Below are 20375 nucleotides of genomic sequence, written 5' to 3'. Positions count from 1 at the left end.
CAGAGTAGCAGTTGTGCAGAAATCAATTTAATTCTTTGACAGGAAGGGAGTTATGAGACTCTGCCTTGTACAGGCTGTGTATACATTTGTTGCTGCCAGGTATTCCGTAACGCAACAGACTGTGTTAAACAGTTTCACAAAGGGTGGCTGTGTCACATCAGTAGCTACTGAAGATGACACTGTTCCAGAAGCAGAATGGAGGAGCAAAACTGATAATTCTGAAAATGAAACATTCCAAAGATTTGTGATGATTATGTCCAGACTTCCATACCTGAGATTGATGCAAGTAAACTGCTTACGAAGCAACACAGGTAGAAGCTGGCAGTGATAATGAGGGAGAAGAAGAAGAAGAAGAAAAAAAGGAGGACATTGCCTCAAGTTTTGCTGATGCTGTGCAAGGAACTGATACTGCCAGGAATTTCTTTTTCTTTCTTAATGTGGATAAATTAATTCTAATTTACATCAACCAGCTGGAGCGACAACTTCTTTCACTGCCATATGCCAGAAGCACAAAATAACCATGACTTCTCGATTCTTTTTAAAAAGAAAAAGGATGTATTCTGTGATAACTTTCATAATTGTATGTTTACTACATTTACATTTGCAGCACAGGATATTGGTAATTTTGTAATTAAATAGCACGTGTATCACCTAAACATGCTTAAAATATGGTTCTGGGTCACTCTTTCCCCATTTATAGAACACCCCTATTTAAGGAAAAAATATATGGGTCCCCCCGAGATTAGTTAAGAAGGGGTTTTACTGCAGTTTTGTGGTAAGACTTTTACACTTCATGTAAAAAAATTAAAAACTAGTGTTTTGGGATTCATGTGCATTCTCCACTATGCAATCTTTCTCATTCAATTTTGCAGAAACTACTCATTAAAAAAAATTGATTTTTTTGTATCTTATAATCTAATACCAAAGCTTGACAATTAATTGGTTTGTTTTCCATTACTGTCCACTGTTATCGTCATACTTCGAAATTGAGTAAAATTACAGCGCATATTTTGAAAAGCATGTGGTAAGAAATGGAGTTGCTTGCCAGCTTACATTTGGTGCATTTTAGGTCATACAATGCTGTGTATGAAATGTAGCTAACATATTGCAATTGTTTTTAATGCCGGAAGGAGAGGTATATCACTTTCCAGTCTTGAGTAAATATAGGGCATATCTGGAAGTTGACGAGGCTGTCAGTGACATGCCATACACTAGACTATTGCCACCTGCTGCATATTGTTGCTTGTCGTATCATTCCTGGGGGAGCAACAGTGTTGTATGGATAACCGTTGCACTACAAGGCTTTTACTGCATGATGGAACATTATCAAAATGCTCTGCTTTAATCTTTTAATCAGATAATATTAGGTTCTTTCTCTTTACTATAGGGTTTACCTTACATTTACCCACCAGCACTGCCTTTCATTACGCCAACTGAACATTTTGTCCAAGTCCTCTTGGAATCCCTTGTGGTTCTCAAGCGATAATAATTTATTGTACAGAAATGGGTCTTCACTGAACAGTTGTATAGTGCTGGTGACATAACCTGATAAACACTTTATATACAGGGTGTGTCACTAACTATTGCTACCAAGAATAACTCCGGAAGTATGACAGGAATTGAAAAGTTTGTAGGACAAAAGTTGCATGGGACAACAGGGGGCATAATATGACGTTGGTTTTTTGTTACTAGGTGGGGTCGCTTCAGAGATATGAAGATCAGCTTTGTTTTTTTAAATGGGATGCTATAATGTGGTACTTATTTTCTGATAGTGGCTATTGAGACAAATCCAATGATGTGTAACAGTAAGGTCTTTGAAGGTCAACGAAGGTCACAAAGGTGACATGAACGTCCATTAGAAGGTATCAATGGAGTGCTGCAATCTTATCATCATGGATTGAGTGGTATTCCTTATCACATCGGCACTTATCGAAGCACATGCTCTGACAATTCTCTCTCACATATCTGTAGGTGTGGTTGGAACATTTTTATAAACAATGTAAACAATGTCATTTGCGAATCCCCACAAGAAAAAAATCAAGAGGCGTACGTCTGGTGAACGAGCCGGCCACGACACATCTCCTCTGCGTCCAATCCAACAATTTGGGAATTGTCTCTGCAACTCATTTCTAGCCATCAGCAATAAACATGCTGGACACCCAGCATATTGATACCACATTCAGTTTCTTGTTCCTAAAGATATTACTTCCAATAACAGACCTAATGTTTCTTGCAGGAATGTGGTGTACTTCCTACCATTAAGATTTCCTTTGATGAAATAAGAGGCCTACAATTCTGTCCTCCAGGATCCCACACCATACATTCACTGACCACGGTTTTTGGTGTGCAACTCGCTGCAACCAGCGTGGATTTTCAGTTGCCCAATAAGGCAAGTTATGCAAATTAACATTTCCATGGTTCATGAATGTATCCTTGTCACTAAATAAAATCAAATTAATAAATGTGCCTTCCCTCTGAATCTGAAGTTGAGCCCATTGGCAGAATTCAATGTGATGCACACAATCCGTACCAGTTAATTCTTGGAGGAGACTGATATGATAAGGATGATATCCATGGTGATGCAAAACATGAACAACACTACTCTGGCTCATGCCAGATTCCCTTGTGATTTGATGTGATCTAACACAAGAATCTTGAACCACAGTGGCAAGGGTACCAATTTCTGTTCATTCGTTAGTAACTTTCCTTTGCCGGATATGTTTCCAATTCATTAAAGATCCAGTTGTTCTCAATTTATCATACACACATTGAAACATACGACATGTAGGGTGAGTACATTGAGGATATCTTTCAGTGTATAAGTCTCTAGCTCTCACTGAATTTCGTTGGCGTTCTCCATACATGAGAAGCATATTGACTTGTTCTTTGAAGGAATACATCATTCACATTCGCTTGATTCGATGATGTTCCTCTTAACTTTCCTATTAAGTGTTGTATTGTGAAACCGTTGAGTGGTGCTTACATGTCAATGGCATGTTAGATGGATACACCATGTTCGGCGAATATTTATTATTTGCACGATAGAATTGTCAGAGCATGTGCTACGATAAGTGTAGAAGTGATAAGGAATACCAATCAATCCATGAGAAGAAGATTGCAGCACTACATTGATACCAATGGTCATCACTTCGGACACCTTCTGTAAATAGACATTCATGCCACCTTTTTGACCTTTGTTGACTGTCAAAGACCTTACTGTTATACATCATTGGATTCATCTCAATAGCTGTTACCACGAAATAGGTACAAAACTATAGCAACCCATTTAAAAATTAAAAAAAAAAAAGGTTGACCTTCAAATCTCTGACACAACCCCACCTAGCAACAAAAAACCAACATCATATTATGGCCCCTGTTGTCCCATGCAGCATTTGTCCCACAAGCTTTCCAGCTACTATCATACTTTTGGAGTTATCCTAGGTGGCAATAGTTAGTGACTCACCCAGTATACTGAGAAGATAAAAGGTCCTATTATGCTTCTTTGGGGCACATACGGTGTTACCCACATTTCTGTGGAACATTCTCTGTCTAGAATAATGTTCTAGACGGGGGGATGTGTTCTGGCTTTCTGCACGAAATGACTGCTTTGACACCACTGGGGAGACACCGCAACAAACCGGACTCTGTCTCTAACCCCAGTCTTCACGTAGTACTGGTTTCATGGGGCAGTGAATTTCGTGTGCTTCCTAGTTTTATAGTGAAAATTTACTTGAAATAAATAAGAGCAGTAGTAATGGCTCCACTGCTCATTGTAGAAGACTGCCTACAAAACTCGTGATGTTGTACATCACTGTTACCCAACAAAACATTTTCTTTCAGTGCAAATAGGTATCTCAGTCCAAATAAGAGGACAAAATAAATGTTCATAATGCTAAATATGCTCAGAACATTTCATCCCTGTGGATTAAATGGGGCTTTGAATAACAAACTAAGACGCATAAAAACCGAACAGTGCCCCTTCACAGAAAATATCTAATTGGGACATGAAACTCAGAATGCTCCAACAGACTGTGGCAATGTAGGAGGTAAGAGGACAAATTAATTGCTCAAGCCTTAACTACCAAGCATCGCCTTTCAGACTGCTATGATTTTTTATCTCATGATATCTCACATGCTCCTGTGCACTCTTGCATTGTTGCTTCTCTTCGTTTCTTATTTATGGGCCTTGAGAGGTCTCACAGATGTACAACAGTGTTTGTGCATCATCGTTCTGTTGAATGGTACTGTTTCTCAATTGTGGGGACAACTGGACCTTCCATGCAATATGTGGATGTTCAAGAACAGCTCAGTGAATCCTCAGGTGAAGGCCTTGATGACAGCAATAACAATCCTGATTTTGAGATATTTAGTGATCACGACAATAATTCAGAATAGGAAACAAGTGATGAAGATATGACACCTGATTATTATGATGGGGAAACTTACATATTCGGTAAGAACAGATGTTTTTGCTGGAGAAAACAATGGCCGCCAGCAACACAACACTGTCTTGAAGCTTCCAGGACTGCAACAGATAGCGAAAAGACTCAGAGAAAACCCTGCTGTTCTAGAGGTATGGAAGCTGTTCTTTACCCAAGATAATGTAGATGAAGTCATTCTATGGATACATCTGAAAATATCTAAGCTTAGAGTACAGTATGCAAAATATCACTTGTCCTTCTTACAAGATGCTGATAACACTGAATTGAAGGCACTAATTGGTCTATTAGTGTATTCAGCCATTTTCAAATCGGGGAATGAGTTGGTTTACAGCTTGTTTGCAATTGATGGAAAAGGCAGAGATGTTTTCAGATGCACTGTTACTTAAGAAAGATTTCTGTTTTTATTATCTGCATTACGATTTCGCAACCCACATGATCGGAGGGGACAAAGAAAGTAGACAAGTCAGTAGTAATTTCTCAAATCTTTCTGCATTTCACTGAGAACAGTCAACTCTGCTACTCTGTTGGTGCAATGGTGTGTGCTGATGAAATGGTTGTACATTTCCGTGGAAGGTGTGGGTTTAGAATTTATATGTCAAACAAACTGGCAAAATACAGACCGAAAATTCAATGCTTACTCATGTATGTACAAATTACTTGTACAAACATACATTTATTCTGGAAAAGGCAGTGGTGATCACACCCTTTCAAATTGAGGTAGATCACAGTATTCCCACACATGCTCTTCTGAGACTGGCAAAACCTACTGAAAATACATGGAGAAATATTACAAGTGACAACTCATACTCATCTGTAAAACTAGTCATTGAACTTTTGATAAAAAGGCCTCACATACATCGGCACACTGGAAAAAAAAATAAAAATGATATGCCACAGCAGTTTATAACTAATAAGAAAACGGGTGTGAATACGATTGTTTATGGTTTTACAGAAGACATGACACTGGTTTCCTTTGTGCCCAAAAAGCCCACAGCTCCAATCTGATCACTTCCATGCATCATGCAGTAAACAGTGATCCCGAATAAGGAAAACTTGAGATCATCCTGTTTTTGTAACATGACAAAAGGTGGTGTGGACTGTCTCGACCAGAGGTGTGCAGCTTATTCATCAAGTTGCTGGACAAGAACATGGCCTTCGGTCATTTTCTTCACATTAGTGGATGTTGTTTGTGGTGTGAATTCTTATGTGGTACTCTAAACTTATCCTAAGCAAGAAGTAATGATGAGATTGACCTTCATGAAGACTCTAGAAAGAGATCGTGCGGAATCTCTATCTACTGTTATAATTGTAATACACAAATTAAAAATAGACCACAAATTTTGCTGTGTTTTGTTTGTCTAAATGTTTTAAATCCAAATTTTTACAAAATCTACTTGCAAGAAGTGTAATGAATGTCAGGAAGTCATGAAAAAAGTATTCAGTAAGACACTGGTTTTGTATATAAAAAATAAAGAGGTGCTCTAAGACACCACACTGTAATAACTGTTTCCTGTCAACATCCATAGTAGTTAAGGGTTAATTCTGGCAAAGGAACATTAACAAACATTTTCCAAAGTTAAATACCTCTTTTTTTATTGTTAAATGTGTGTGCTTCACAAATAATGAATATGGTTTTTTGTACTTGTTATTAGTAGCACATTACTGAGGGTCTCCTTCTGTAGTCGAAGTATTTTGACGACTCTTTCCATTGCTTCTACCTACAGCAGCAGACAATGTGTTGCACGCACTGGAAACCAGCCACCCCAACACCCTCGCTGGTCACTCGCATTGAAGGAGTAACTTAGATGGCCACACTTTCTGGACACCACACACACCCAACCATTGCTCGAGCAAGAAATACATTTTTCAGAATCACATATTTGTGTATGTGTTCCACATGTTTTTATTGCAGTTAGTAGTTAACAATGTAGCACAGTGCCAATCACCCTTTGTAACGCTAGGAAGATAAACTCTACTCGTTCAATGGAATCTATTGTTTACAAGATGCTGTCTATGAATAAAACATGTTGTTTTTCACAAGAGTATTTTTTTTCTGAATTTATGCTGAATCCTTAAGAGAAGCTTGTTTTCTTTCAGGAATTTCATAATGTTTGAAACCACAATACTTTCTAGGATCCTGCAACATGTGGAAGTCAGTGATATTGATCTGTGGTTGGCACACTCAGTGTATTGTGCGGAGAGAATCTGTCAGCTCATTAAAATATATGATAAATGCTTAAATATGAATGGTCACCTCTTTCTTTCTTCTCTCTCTCTCTCTCTCTCTCTCTCTCTCTCTCTCTCTCTCACACACACACACACACACACACACACACACACACACACACAGGGGGAGAGGGAGAGTTGTTAAGCCGCACCTGGATTAGCTGACAGAGTAATGGAATGATGGCTCCAATCCTCTTCGCACTGCGACCTGCTTTGTTGGCTTCAGCTAGTGCCAGTTCTAGGAGGTCCTTCGCCAAATTACTTCCCTCATTCCCATCCTCAGACTTGAGGATCACGTCGAAGCAGCCACGTTCCAGCAGCTGGTTGAGTGCTTTCATCACAGGCACGGCGACACGCTCACTGTACTGGTTCTCGCGCCAAATGAGCACGGCAGCTGCAGCTAGGCGAGTCAGCTCTTGAGTATCCCGGGTCGTACGTAACTGTTGCAGGTGGGCAATCAGTGTGGCCCCTGCACGATTGGCCTGAGGAGAAACATCAAATTAAGCTTGTGCTGATATTGTTTCCAATCACTACAGATTTTCTTTTACTGTCAATTTGGTTTGTCCTGATAATAGTACTGAATGACACACTAGACATACTTTCTTAAGGACACACTGACCATCCTGTAAATGTTCTTAAACTATACACTACCTGGAGCGGGGAGGGGGGGTAGCACGCAAAAAGGTAAGAGAAAAGGAATGAACCTTCATTGGTTGAGAGGCTATGTGATGTTATAGCAGTGATTACAAAACTAAGCCACATTTACAAAGAACTTGCTAGTATGAAACCACTTATCAGTATAACACTGCATCACCTCAGGCCTGGATGCATGCAGCGAATCGTTGGGATGGTTATCATGAAGCCATTCTATCCTCTCCTGGAAGCTCGGGAAGGGTGTCATAGAGCTGTTGTATCCTCTCCTGGAAGCTCGGGAAGGGTGTCACAGAGCTGTTGTATCCCCTCCGGAGGCAAGCTGGTCCACGACTGTTGTAACTGACATTGATATCCTGGACACTGGTACTAGGACAGAGTTGATGTTCGAGCTGGTCCCACATGAGTTCTATGGGGGACAGATCTGGTATCTTGCTGGCCTTGGAGTACCTCAACATCACCCAGACAGTTCAAAGACACACATTCCACATGTGGACAGGAACTGTCCTGTCAAAAAAGTGACCACAACGTGTCGCATGAGAGGTAGCATGTGAGTAAGCAGGATGTCTGTGATATACTGCTGTGCCAGTCTGTCAATCACATACCTGACAACTTTCAAAAATAAAAAAAAATCAGGAGATTCAGTTTCAAAATTGGGAGGTATAAAGACTAAAACTCTCTCTCATTATCAGTACAATCTTTTGAGACAACTGATGTCTTTTCCTGTGATGTCACAAAGCTATACAACGGCTTTAAAAACTCAAATGAAAACACTAGAACTGCCTAAAATGTTAATATGTGAAGTATGGGAAAGGGAACCACTTACCTATAGTGGACTGGTTCGTGGTACACAGAAACACACAATAGAAAACACATAACTTGCCATTTATTTCTGTTATAACACCTCAACCATAAGTTATTTTCAACTGTTATGTTAACTGTTTTCTATTATGTGTTTCTGTGTGCCACACACCAGTCCACTATATATAGATATTATCCAGGGACATTTTCCTGAACAGGTGACTCATATGGTCTGCACAATTGATTGGCAAATTGTCTTGTAAAATAAACACTGTAAATATTAATGATATGAATATAATAGAGGGAAACATTCCACGTGGGAAAAATATATCTAAAAACAAAGATGATGTAACTTACCAAACAGAAGCGTTGGTATGTTGATAGAGACACAAACAAACACAAACACACACACAAAATTCAAGCTTTCGCAACCCACAGTTGCTTCATCAGGAAAGAGGAAAGGAGAGGGAAAGACGAAAGGATGTGGGTTTTTTATCAGATCATTTTGGGTTAATGATGGGATACTCCAAAAACCCACATCCTTTCGTCTTTCCCTCTTTCCTAACGAAGCAACCATGGGTTGCGAAAGCTTTAAATTTGTGTATGTGTTTGTGTTTGTTTGTGTCTCTATCAACATACCAACGCTTTCGTTTGGTAATGGTAAGTTACATCATCATCCTCATCATCTTCTTCTTCTTTTTTTTTTTTTTTAAGATAAACAATGTAAATAAGCATTCAACATTTATCACCCAGTCACTTTCATTTTTAACAATGGATTCCAGTTTTTTATTGTTATTCACACACTTAGGATTTTCTTGGTGCTTCTTTGTTCACACATTTTGAAACATTGCTTTTTCCACCACGTGATATACAAATGTCACTTCGGCAAAAAGTACAAAATAAGAAACAAAACACAAAATCAAAATACTACAAATATGATGTATAAGATATACAAGAAGTAATGGCTTACATGAAGATGATGTCTTTCAGGGTTTCAGGTAACAAAATAACTCTTTAAACATTCATTTATACTGATTATAAAACATGAATAACAAGCAATTTCACTTAAGCACAATGACAGCACACAACACTTAAGCACAATGAGGACACCCAAACACAAGTCCAAACAGAGCACACCACTGAGCAATATGAGTACACATTCTACTAAATTCATGTGAATGAGGAAAATAACAACTGATATGCAGATTGTGTACAACTTTCTGATTTCTATGAACTTTGGTATGTACATGGATTAAAAAAGACTAATGAACAAAAGACTTCAACCAATGGCCCAAAAAGCATGTAAATGAATAAATAAATATGGAATAATCAATAGGCAGGAGAGTACAAAATCTGAAGTCTCTTCTCTAAATCAGGTAAGCAATCACTACCAGCCATGACCTGAAGTCATATCTAATGGTTCCACTACATCATGAACCCAAGAGTAACATCGCTATGCCTCTCCAAAACATTGGAAGAATAGGACCATTCCTCAGACTGCGCCATATTCACAAACTACGGTCATCCGTGGTAGTGCAGAACCGCGTTCATCACTGAACAGAATGTGACACTTCGATCGCCGGTCACAGCACTACTTCACACACAGTCATTTGTGTTGTGGTGTTAACGGCTGCCTACACATGGAAGGGTAATTCCCCAGTCCGGCTGTGGCTAGTCTCCGGCCAATGGTGTGAGACGACACAGAATATTGCAGGGAGTCTATTACTTGCCCTCAGATGGCAGGTGCAGATGTGGAGGGGTGACACTGTATTTCGTGCACAATACCGCAATCCTCACTTGTGGTGGCCTGGTGTGGTCCACCGAAACTTTGACAATGAATACGTCTGCCTTCACATTCCCATGCAAACTAACACTGAGCTACTGTCACAGCTGAATGGCTCACAAATACATCTGGACAGACAGCCAAATGGAGACTGATAATGAGATCCTTTTCAAACTGTGTCGTCAGGTGCTGCTAACACTGCCTCACACGAGAACGCAGCAGCTCTGTCTTTCATGGTGATTACTCTACATATGACACTGCAGACACTCCTTATTGCAATTCTAATCATTTACATATTGAAATGTCAGGTATGTGTACAAAGTTGCATTGACATTCGAGCATATCTTCTCGGTGCTACATTTTTTTTGCCAGGAAGTGAATATTTTTTCTCTTGTGAGAAGCACTTCAGTTCTTTTCAACTGAAGAATTGCTATGTAAGTATTCAAATCATCTGATGATGACTGGTTAATAGGTCTAGAACTGATAATTCCATCGCTTGCATGACCCGAGAATGTACATGCAATTTTAAAAAACTGTACTGGTTAATTCCATGTCGAGTGGTCTAGGGATCATTACGTGCACATCTCAGGTTTTATTCACATTTTATGTGTAGGTTTACCGAACAGCTCAGATACAAATTTATAGTGCAAAAATTTTAATACTTCAGCAGCAGGATCCTCTCAGATGAAGAGTGATGAAATGTTGCAATGATATTTCAAAAGTTTTGGCCAAGCCTGAAGTGCTGCAATTCAGCAAATAAATGTGGTAAAACTGTAAAACTTTGCAAGATGTGTCAACAGTTTGTGACATGCACTTCCTGTAAGTTCTAAGTCATTTTTTGGACAATTTTTGATCCAAGCAGCACTTCTGAAAGAGTATTACAGCTCTTAGCATATTGATTGTCTCTGTGGAAGATCAAATGAGGCATCTACTACAAATAGGGTCACAACCTGATAAGCACTTGTGTATCTTACATATTGTGCTTGCAGCAAAATCAGGTATTAACAATTGTCAGATACGGTTTATATTACAAGGAGACAAGCTGACATTATAACTTCCTTTTTAACAGAAGACTAAACATTTCCATCTAAGAACAAAACAACAATGGATTACCAGCATGACTAACACAGATCCATTCAGTTCCACTTGGAGAGAAGGTTTTAGCTTATTTTGAGCACATTCACTCATTTCGGTATTATGGAATTATGTTCTATATGAAAAAATAAATTACTTGTACACTACCAAAGAGATTGAGGGGCTGGCCAGTACTTACCTCAGCTCAGTACAGCCGATAGATACACGAAACAGGACAGAAAATTTACATTCCTAGCTTTCGGAACTTTGTTCCTTCATCACGGAGGAGAGAGGGGGAAAAAGGGAAGAAGGGAAAGTGGATTCAGTTACTCACAACCCAGGTTACGAAGCATCAGGGAAAGGTAAACAGGGAGGGTAGTAAGGATGGAGGCATGGTCGTCAGAGGGAAGCCAAAGATATTCTACTGTAAGTACTGAGGCAGCTTCAAACCAAAGAGGATGCATACAGAAGTAAAGAGGCACACAGTATAAAGATAAACACAACTATGTAGGAAGAAAAGATGTGTGAAAGGCTAAAGAGGAGAGGGGAAAAAGGAGAAGATTGAAGAGTAAATGGGAGTGAGGTTGGTTAACATAGGTTCAGCCAGGGGGATGGCGGGATGAAAGGATGTGTTGAAGTGCAAGTTCCCATCTCTGCAGTTCCGAGGGACTGGTGTCGTCTGTGATAAGCCAAATGGCATGTATGGTGTAGCAGGTTCCTAGTTCCCTAGAATTATGCTGGAGGGCATGCTCTGCTACTGGGTATTGGAGATCTCCTATGCGGACAGTTCGTCTGTGCCCGTTTGCTGAGCGCATGAACGCGACAACTCAACTGGCTCAGCGCATGAACGCAACAACTAAACTGGCTGAGTGCATGAACGGCTGACAACTAAACTGGCTGAGCCCATGAATGGCGACAACTAAACTGGCTGAGCGCATGAACGCCGACAACGAAACTGGCTGAGCGCATGAACACCAACAACGAAACTGGCTGAGTGCAGGTACGCCGACAACGAAACTGGCTGAGCACATGAAACTGTGCAATCATAACATTTGGAAAAATTACTGCTATTCATACTTTCCTCACTGCTGGGAGACTGTGTGTGTGCGTGCTAATGAAGCCAAGAGCTATACCAGCAGTAGTGTAGCTACTGCCAGGTCTAACCTAGCCCGGCAGGTCTCAGCACAGGGGCCAGACAAAGTGTGCACTATAACAATTGACCTTCCTTATTTCTGTTCCCTACCTACCCCTACGATACTTCTGCTGATCGACAAACGAAATACAAAAGTTCTTGGCAAAATTCAAGAATACAGAGATACAAGTATCTTAGAAATGAAATAAATAGCAAGTGCAGCAGAGCTAAGGTGAAATGGCTGCAAGGAAAATGTGAAAAAATAAAAAAAGAAATTACTGCTGGAAAGACTGAGTCAGCATATAGAAAAGTCAAAACAACATTAGGTGCAATTACAAGTAATGTTGGTAACATTAAGAATGCAATGGGAATTCCACTGTTAAACACAGTGGAGACAGCAGATAAATGAGAAGATTACAACGAATGCCTCTATGAGGGGAAGGACTTGTCTGAAAACGTGGAAGAAGAAGAAGAAGTGCGAGTTTAGGGGAAGAGACAGGGGATTCAGCATCAGAGTCAGAATTTAAAAGAGATTTGAAGGACTTAAGATCAAATAAGGCAGAAAGGATAGATAACATCCCACCAGAATTTCTAAAAGCATTAGGGGAAGTGGTAACATAATTACTATTCACATTGGTGTGTACAATGTATGACACTGGCGATATACCATCAGTCTTTTGAAAACACAATACTCACACAATTCCCAAGATAGCAAGAGCCAACAAGCATGAAGATTATTTCACAATCAGCTTAACAACCCATACATCCAAGTTGCTAACAAGAATAACATACAGAAGAATGGAAAAGAATGCCAAGGATGTCAAACAGTGGAAAATCCAGTATGAAATGTAACAATATTATGAAAAGGATAGTTGTTATTCACCATGCAGTGGAGATGCTGACATGCAGATAGGCACAAAAAAAGACTGTAGGAAAGTGAGCTTTCGGTTAACAAGGCCTTCATTGAAAACAGACAAAACACACACACATACATACACACACACAAATGCAAGTCACATGCACATGATGACAGTCTCACTTTCTGATGGTCTTTTTGTTGTGCCTATCTGCAACTCAGCATCTCCACTATACGGTTAGCAGCAACATTTTCATAAAATTGGGGATGTGTTAGATGACGATCAGTTTGGCTTTAGGAAAGGTTTGGGCACCACAGATGCAATTCTGAAATTGTAGCAGATAATGGAAGCAAGACTAAAGAAAAATCAAGACACATTCATCAAATTTGTCAACCTGGAAAAAGTATTCAACAATGTCAAGTGCTGCAAGATGTTTTAAATTCTGAGAAGTAAAGGGGTGAGAATGAAGACAGGTAATATACAATATCAGGGTGTCTACATGGACAAGGAAAAATAATTCCCGGATTTTTCCCGAATTTCCCGGTTGAAAATACACTTTCTCCCGGGTGAAAATACACTTTTTCCGTGTTAAGTGACAGTATATTTTTCTCGGCACTTATCAATCCTTTTATGGTTTATGGTTTTATACACCGGCGTAGAATTTCCCGGTACTTTAGAAAATCAAACTCAGGGGAAAAAACACGTTTTGAAAAGATCTTTGATGTGCAGCAACATATACACTGCATATTTCCGTGTTACGAAGGTATAAATTCGAATTCCACCAAACACCGCATGTTACTTTCTGAAGCATTAAAATCGAGATTGTGACGCGCTTTTGTAAGCCAGTCACAGCTCATGTCACCTGGCTCGCCAGCTGGTGACAGCATTTGACAAGCGATGTAATCAGCCAATAGCAAGATCACTCTTAAGTAGTGCGAACACACAAATAAGAAAAATTAATGGCTTAAATTAATGTATAATTGTTGCTACAAGAAAAGCAAAGCTATCACATATAATATTGGTCTCTAAGATTAATAAGCTGCAAGAGAAGCTAAGCTCCCACATATATTGTTGATCTTTTTTGCGCATCATACATCACATAAATGTGCCAGTAAAATTTTTTAATAATGACGTAAATGCCTGATCTTCTGGGCTCGAAATTCTTCATATGGTCATCCCAAAGAGTTGATTTTTATATGAGAGTCAAACGCTCTGTGATTTAAGAAATTCGTCGTACACTCTCTCACATGGTTTATCTCACATAAAAGGAAATTTACTCTGAAAGTAACGCTTTTCAAAGCAATGTTAGCAATATTAGCAATATTTTTCCGTGACCTATTGCAAAGGTACGTTTCAGTAGTTGCCACAGAGCGCCAGATAAAAGGCATCACTACACTCGCGCAGCTACGATGACGCAGGAAACCCGCATGTTCGTACGTGTGAAACATTAAAAGATCTTGCATTAAAACGAATCTAATGTAAAAAACTGTCACGTCACGCTCGTTGGAGGCAATTTGTTGTTAAGAAGCACTGCACAGTCGTCCTAAAGCCTTTGACACACTTTGCTGTTGGCAGACGCTTGTATGAGCACTGTGTTTTGTTGTTGTATATGGCGCATTTTCTTTGCGACTTAAGTTTTATTTTCGTTTTTTTCTCTCGTTCATGTTTTGTTGCTGCAGTATTATTTTGCACAAGCGGGATACAGTAAATTTTTTTGTTGGGAGTATTGGTTCTTACCAGTCAAAATCACAAAAAATTAACTGAAAACTAAAACAATGAAAAATTCCCGGAACTTAAAAACATTCCCGGGTTTTTCCCGGTTTTCTCCCGGATGAAAAAATTCCCGGGTTTTTCCTGGATCTCCCAGCTGTCCCGGGTCGTAGACACCCTGAGTATGTACAAGAACCAAGAGGGAACAATAAGATAGGAGGACCAAGAACAAAGTGCTTGGGCCAAAAAGGGAGTAAGACAAGGACATAGACTTTTGATCCTACTGTTCAATCTATACATCAAAGAAGCAATTATGGAAATAAAAGAAAGATTCAAGTGGAGGATAAAAATTTAGAGTGAAAGAATATCAATAATAAGATTCTCTGATGGCATTGCTATCCTAAGTTGAATGGAAAAAACTGTCTAATGGGTACAGTATATGGACTGAGAATAAATCGAAGAAGTATGAAAGCTATGAGAAATAGCAGAAGACATAACAGTGAGAAACTTAACATCAGGACTGGTGATCATGAAGCTGATGAAGTTAAGCAATTGTGATATCTAGGCAGTAAAATAATCCATGATGGACGAAGCATGGAGGACATAAAAAACTGACTAGCACTGGCAACAAGGGCATTCCTGGCCAAGAGAAATCTACTAAAACCAAATGCAGGCCTTAATTTGAGGAAAATATTTTTGAGAATGTACAACTGGAGCACAGCATTGTATGTTAGTGAAACATGGACTGTGGGAAAGCTGGAACAGGAGAGAATTGAGGCATATGAGGTGTGGTGCTATAGAAGGATGCTGAAAATTAGGTGGACTGGCAAGGTAACGAATGAGGAGGTTATCTGCAGAATCAGCAAGGAAAGGAATACTGACAAAAAGAAACAACAGGATGATAGGACACACGTTAAGACATAAGGGAATAACTTCCATGCTAATACAGGATGACAGAGATTGGAATACACCCAGCAAATAATTGAGGTCATAGATTGCTAGTGCCAGTCCGAGATGAAAAAGTTGGTACAGGGTAGGAATTAGTGGTGCGCTGCATCAAATCAGTCAGAAGATTAATGACTAAAAAACCTACTCTTTCTTTTTCCAAGCCTTCCCTGTGGTGAAGGCTTTGGAAGTTGCAACAGCAGAGACTAAGATTGTTAGTACGGCGATGTTCGTATGGAGACAAGTAAGTCTTGAAGGGCTATGGGAGTTAACTCGTACAGAAAATCATGGCTGGGTGGGCTCTATAGGTGTAGGGAAGCAAGCCAACTGCCTAGTGGAGACAGCACATAAGACAAATCCTGCTGGCTAAGAGGCAGTGAAGTGGTAGTCCCACTACTGAGTTGTCCCTTTGAAGTGCCCATAATCAGGCCAGGGTACACTGAATCATTAGCAGTCTTCAACAGAAAACAAAGCCAGATGGATCTCAGTGGAAATGGCCAAGGTGAAACGAGAGTAACAATTTTGGAATAACAGAATCTCTTGAGCTAACATCACAGAATGTAAGATGTTTCTGTATGGAGGATGTAGAACTGTTCCAGAAGTTTTAAGGACAGGAAATTGCAAATACGCATATTACCTGAAATGAATAAAAAATTGAAGTGTGTAAGAGACATTGAAGGATAGTAGTGTTGAAATGAAGAGACACTTATACATTTAATTACTCCTCCTCTGACTCACAGCTATTCAAATTGTGCTAGTATCTGTTAACGTCAGAGCAACTACACTTGAAAAACCAGTGAAACAGGTTTGGCAGTCAAGATTATAAATTTAATTGCTGCTTGTTTTCCTTGCAGCAATTTAAACAGTGCTTTCAGTTCCAAATCCAATAATAATGTCATAATTCATAACATATTAAAAAAAAAAAGGAAAGAAAGACGTACTTGGGACAATGAATTTTATTAATGTAATTCCTACTTGTTTCACACACAGTAATTTATGCTGTGTTATTACAACAGATGAATATGTATTCTACTACTCAGGAGGAGAAGTAAAAGGAATTAATGGAGTAGGAATGATTATGACAAAGGAATTGGCTAAATGTGTGGAATATGTAGACTATGCAAATGACCGGGTTATTGGTGTAAGGCTGAAAGGAGCACAAAAAGATTTACTGATTGTCCAGGTGTATACGCCAACTTCAGAACATGATGACCAAATTGTAGAGGAAACGTACAATGTAATAGAGAGAATAATGGACGAAAATAAAAAATGCTGCAAAATAGTTATGGGAGACTGGAACGCCATTGTGGGAGAAGGGAAAGAGAGAAACATAGTAGGCAGTCATGGTCTTGGAAAGAGAAATGACAGAGGTGAATGGTTAATTGGCTTCTGCAGGGAAAGGCAGCTGATAGTGGCAAACACATGGTTCAAGAACCATAAGAGGAGGCTCTACACATGGAAATCACCAGGGGATAAATATAGAAACCAAATCAATTTTATACTGGTAGAAGAAAGATACAGGAATGGAATCAAGAAGGTGCACACATTACCAGGTGCAGATATTAATAGTGACCACAACTTACTTATGGCAGAAATAGAAATAAGAATGAAAAAACTGAAAAAGGCAACAATGGTGAAGAAATGGGATCTAGAGAAGATAAGGTCCAACAAAGAACAAATTACAGAAATGCTGTCTCGGGACTTTCTAAACACATTACGAGACAAAGAAGCACCTGATAATGCCAACGAGTACTGGAATATGCTGAAAGAAGGCATCATTAAAGCAGTACAGCAAAATATAGGATATGTAAAAGGGAAAAGGTCAAAAAAACCATGGGTCACACAAGAAATGATTTCCAAGATGGAGGAGAGAAGAAAATTGAAAAACAAGAACACTGAAGATGCAAGAAAGATATACCGAAGGTTAAATAACGAACTGCAAAGAGAAACAGAGCACGCTAGGAAAAAATGGCTGAAAGAGGAATGTGATGAAATTGAAGAACTGGACAGGAAGGGAAGATACGACTTACTATACAACAGAGTAAAGACTATGACATGGGAACAAAACAGAGCAGGAAGTGCTACTATGGAAATTTTGAGTAAAGACGAAGAGGTAGTGTATAAAGATCGTGACGATGTCCTCCAGAGATGGGAAGAATATATAAAAGAGCTATATGACACAAATAGCAAACCAGAAACTCTGGAACTTGAATCACACAACAGTGTAATTGATGAAGAGAAAGGACCGACCACCATAATGGAAGAAGTAAAGTCTGCCATTGCTGCAATGAAAAATGGCAAAGCAGTAGGTACAGATACAATACCGGGAGAAATACTAAAATGCTTGAACCACAATGGAATAAGAGAAATATTGAGGTTATGTAATAAAATATATGACAGTGGTGAATGGCCTGAGGACTTTTTGACAACAGTAATGATTCCATTACCGAAAAATCAAGGAACCAAGAAATGCAGCGAGCACAGGACAATCAGCCTCATTTCACATGCAGCCAAAGTGATGTTAAGAATAATTAATAAAAGACTTGAAAAAGTAATAGAGGAGAATCTCGGCGAGGAGCAGTTTGGCTTTAGACGGAATACGGGCACCAGAGATGCAATAGGGCTCCTACGAATCTTGGGAGAAAGGTTTATTGAAAAAGGAAGAGACCTATATATGTGCTTCATCGATTTAGAAAAGGCATTTGACAATGTGGTTTGGGACAAGCTGGCGACTATTATGAGGGAAAAGAGAGTGGACTGGAAAACCAGAAGACTTATAAACTCATTGTACCTTAATCAAAAAGTTTCAGTCAAAGTGAGAGGAGAAAGTACAAACTGGATCAGACTAGGGGAAGGAGTAAGACAAGGATGCTGTTTATCACCTACTCTTTTCAACTTGTACTTGGAAAATATGATTGACCAATGCTCATTAGATGACAAAGGAGTAGAAATTGGAGGAAGAAGAGTAGGGTGCTTGAGATTTGCTGATGACATGGTCCTTCTAGCCACAGGGGAAAAAGAATAAAAGGATTTGGTGGACACCACTGCAACTAACGGAAAAAAATATGGAATGAAAATTAACACAAATAAAACAAAAGTATTGGCAATAGGAGGAAATAAGGAAATAAAAATTGTGCTGAATGGAGAAACACTAGAACAGGTGCAAAATTTTAAGTATCTTGGAAGCAGGATAGACACCGACTGGAAGTGCACCACAGAAATTAAAACAAGTATAGCAATGGCAAAAGAGGCGTTTTATAAGAAAAGGAGAATCTTCTGCAGCGGTATGGACAGAGAACTCAGAAAGAGACTCATAAAACGTCTTGTATGGAGTGTTCTTCTATATGGCGCTGAAACATGGACTATGAGGAAAAAAGACAGAGAAAGGCTGGAGGCTTTTGAGATCTGGACATAGCGGAAGGTGGAAAGAATAAGTTGGATGGACAGAGTAAAAAATGAAGATGTACTGAGAAGAGTGGGAGAGAAAAGGCAGTTACTAGATGTAATAAAGAGAAGAAAAAGAAATTGGATTGGGCATATATTAAGAAAGAATGACGGACTGATAAAAACAGTTTTAGAAGGTTATGTAGAAGGGAAAAGGAAGCGAGGAAGGAAGAGATTCCAGATACTGGATGACATGATGGACGGTACAACATACAGCAACCTTAAGAAGGAAGCACTGGATCGCAGAAAATGGAGAGGCAAAGGACCTGCTAATATAGCAGATAACTGATGATGACGATTACAACAGAGTCTAACATAACATCATAATTTGTGGCACATCGGGAAAAAAGCAATGAAATATTTGTCAACAACTATAATTAATGTAATTCTCCTTGTTTACTTGAAGCAAGTTATGTAAATTGCATTACTCACTCCCAAAGTCAGTACAACATTGTAATTCGTGACATGTTTGGAAAAATGCATTAAAATATTTCTGAAGGGAAATATGATTACTTTAATTTATGTGAGTCAAACTGTCACATTCCAACCTAACATAGACTTCATGTGCAAGCTACAGCTCACCACAAGAATGTTTCTTTAGCTTTCAGATTTGTTGCCTTTGCCAATTCTCAAGGAAACTTTCACATCCAAACTTAACAAAAACCCTGTAATAACTGATATAAACGTGAAAATTAGTCAAATATTGGTGGCAACCAATACTATTATAGAACTTTTGCTCATGTTACAAACAACAATAACAAATAAAAATGAAGAAAAATGAATTTGGAACAAATTTTATTCAGTTTGATTATATTCAGTTTGATTATCCATCAATGTAGTAGCCCACAAAACATCTAAAAATAAATCTGATTTGTTCCCTCCACAGATATTTGAAGAGATAGCTGTCAAAAAATGTCTCCCAATGTACTGTATCATACACAAACCATTTAATAGGAGGCCATGTGCCCTCTGTAATATATGTATGGGCACCTGTTGTCACATTCTTGAAAATGAATTTGTGATTCACAGTAAGGTGCTTGAAATCTTTGTTTTTGACACATTTATGTGTAGAAAAACTGTCTGACATTATTGCTGTCCCTGGAAAAACATTCTCATTAACAATTTTCAGGAGAACAGCTTTTGAATGCTTACAAAATAACATGAAAACAATTGTACATACATCTATGAGTAACCCCCCGCATACCCATCTTTCTATTTCTGTTTCTGACCCCTCTCCTAAACTTATTACTATCAGACAGATTCACTGACACCAACGATCTGTCCTTCATCACCAAGTTTCTTGCCCTGTC

The 20375-nt window shown here is 39.0% G+C and overlaps 1 protein-coding gene across 1 annotated transcript in view; it reads right to left on the bottom strand.

Moving 5' to 3' along the window:
* The window catches only part of LOC124718966 (tubulin-specific chaperone D), a 189516-nt gene that overhangs the window by 7311 nt on the left and 161830 nt on the right, over window positions 1-20375 (bottom strand). The window contains exon 17 of the mRNA XM_047244636.1: window positions 6821-7150. Within this exon, the coding sequence (XP_047100592.1) occupies window positions 6821-7150 (330 nt within the window). The remainder of the gene's footprint in view (window positions 1-6820; window positions 7151-20375) is intronic.

The sequence above is a fragment of the Schistocerca piceifrons genome, chromosome 10 (assembly GCF_021461385.2).
Source record: "Schistocerca piceifrons isolate TAMUIC-IGC-003096 chromosome 10, iqSchPice1.1, whole genome shotgun sequence".
NCBI classification, from domain to species: Eukaryota; Metazoa; Arthropoda; class Insecta; order Orthoptera; family Acrididae; genus Schistocerca; species Schistocerca piceifrons.
The sequence above is the reverse complement of the archived record's forward strand: the minus strand, read 5'-3'. Positions and strand labels throughout refer to the sequence as shown.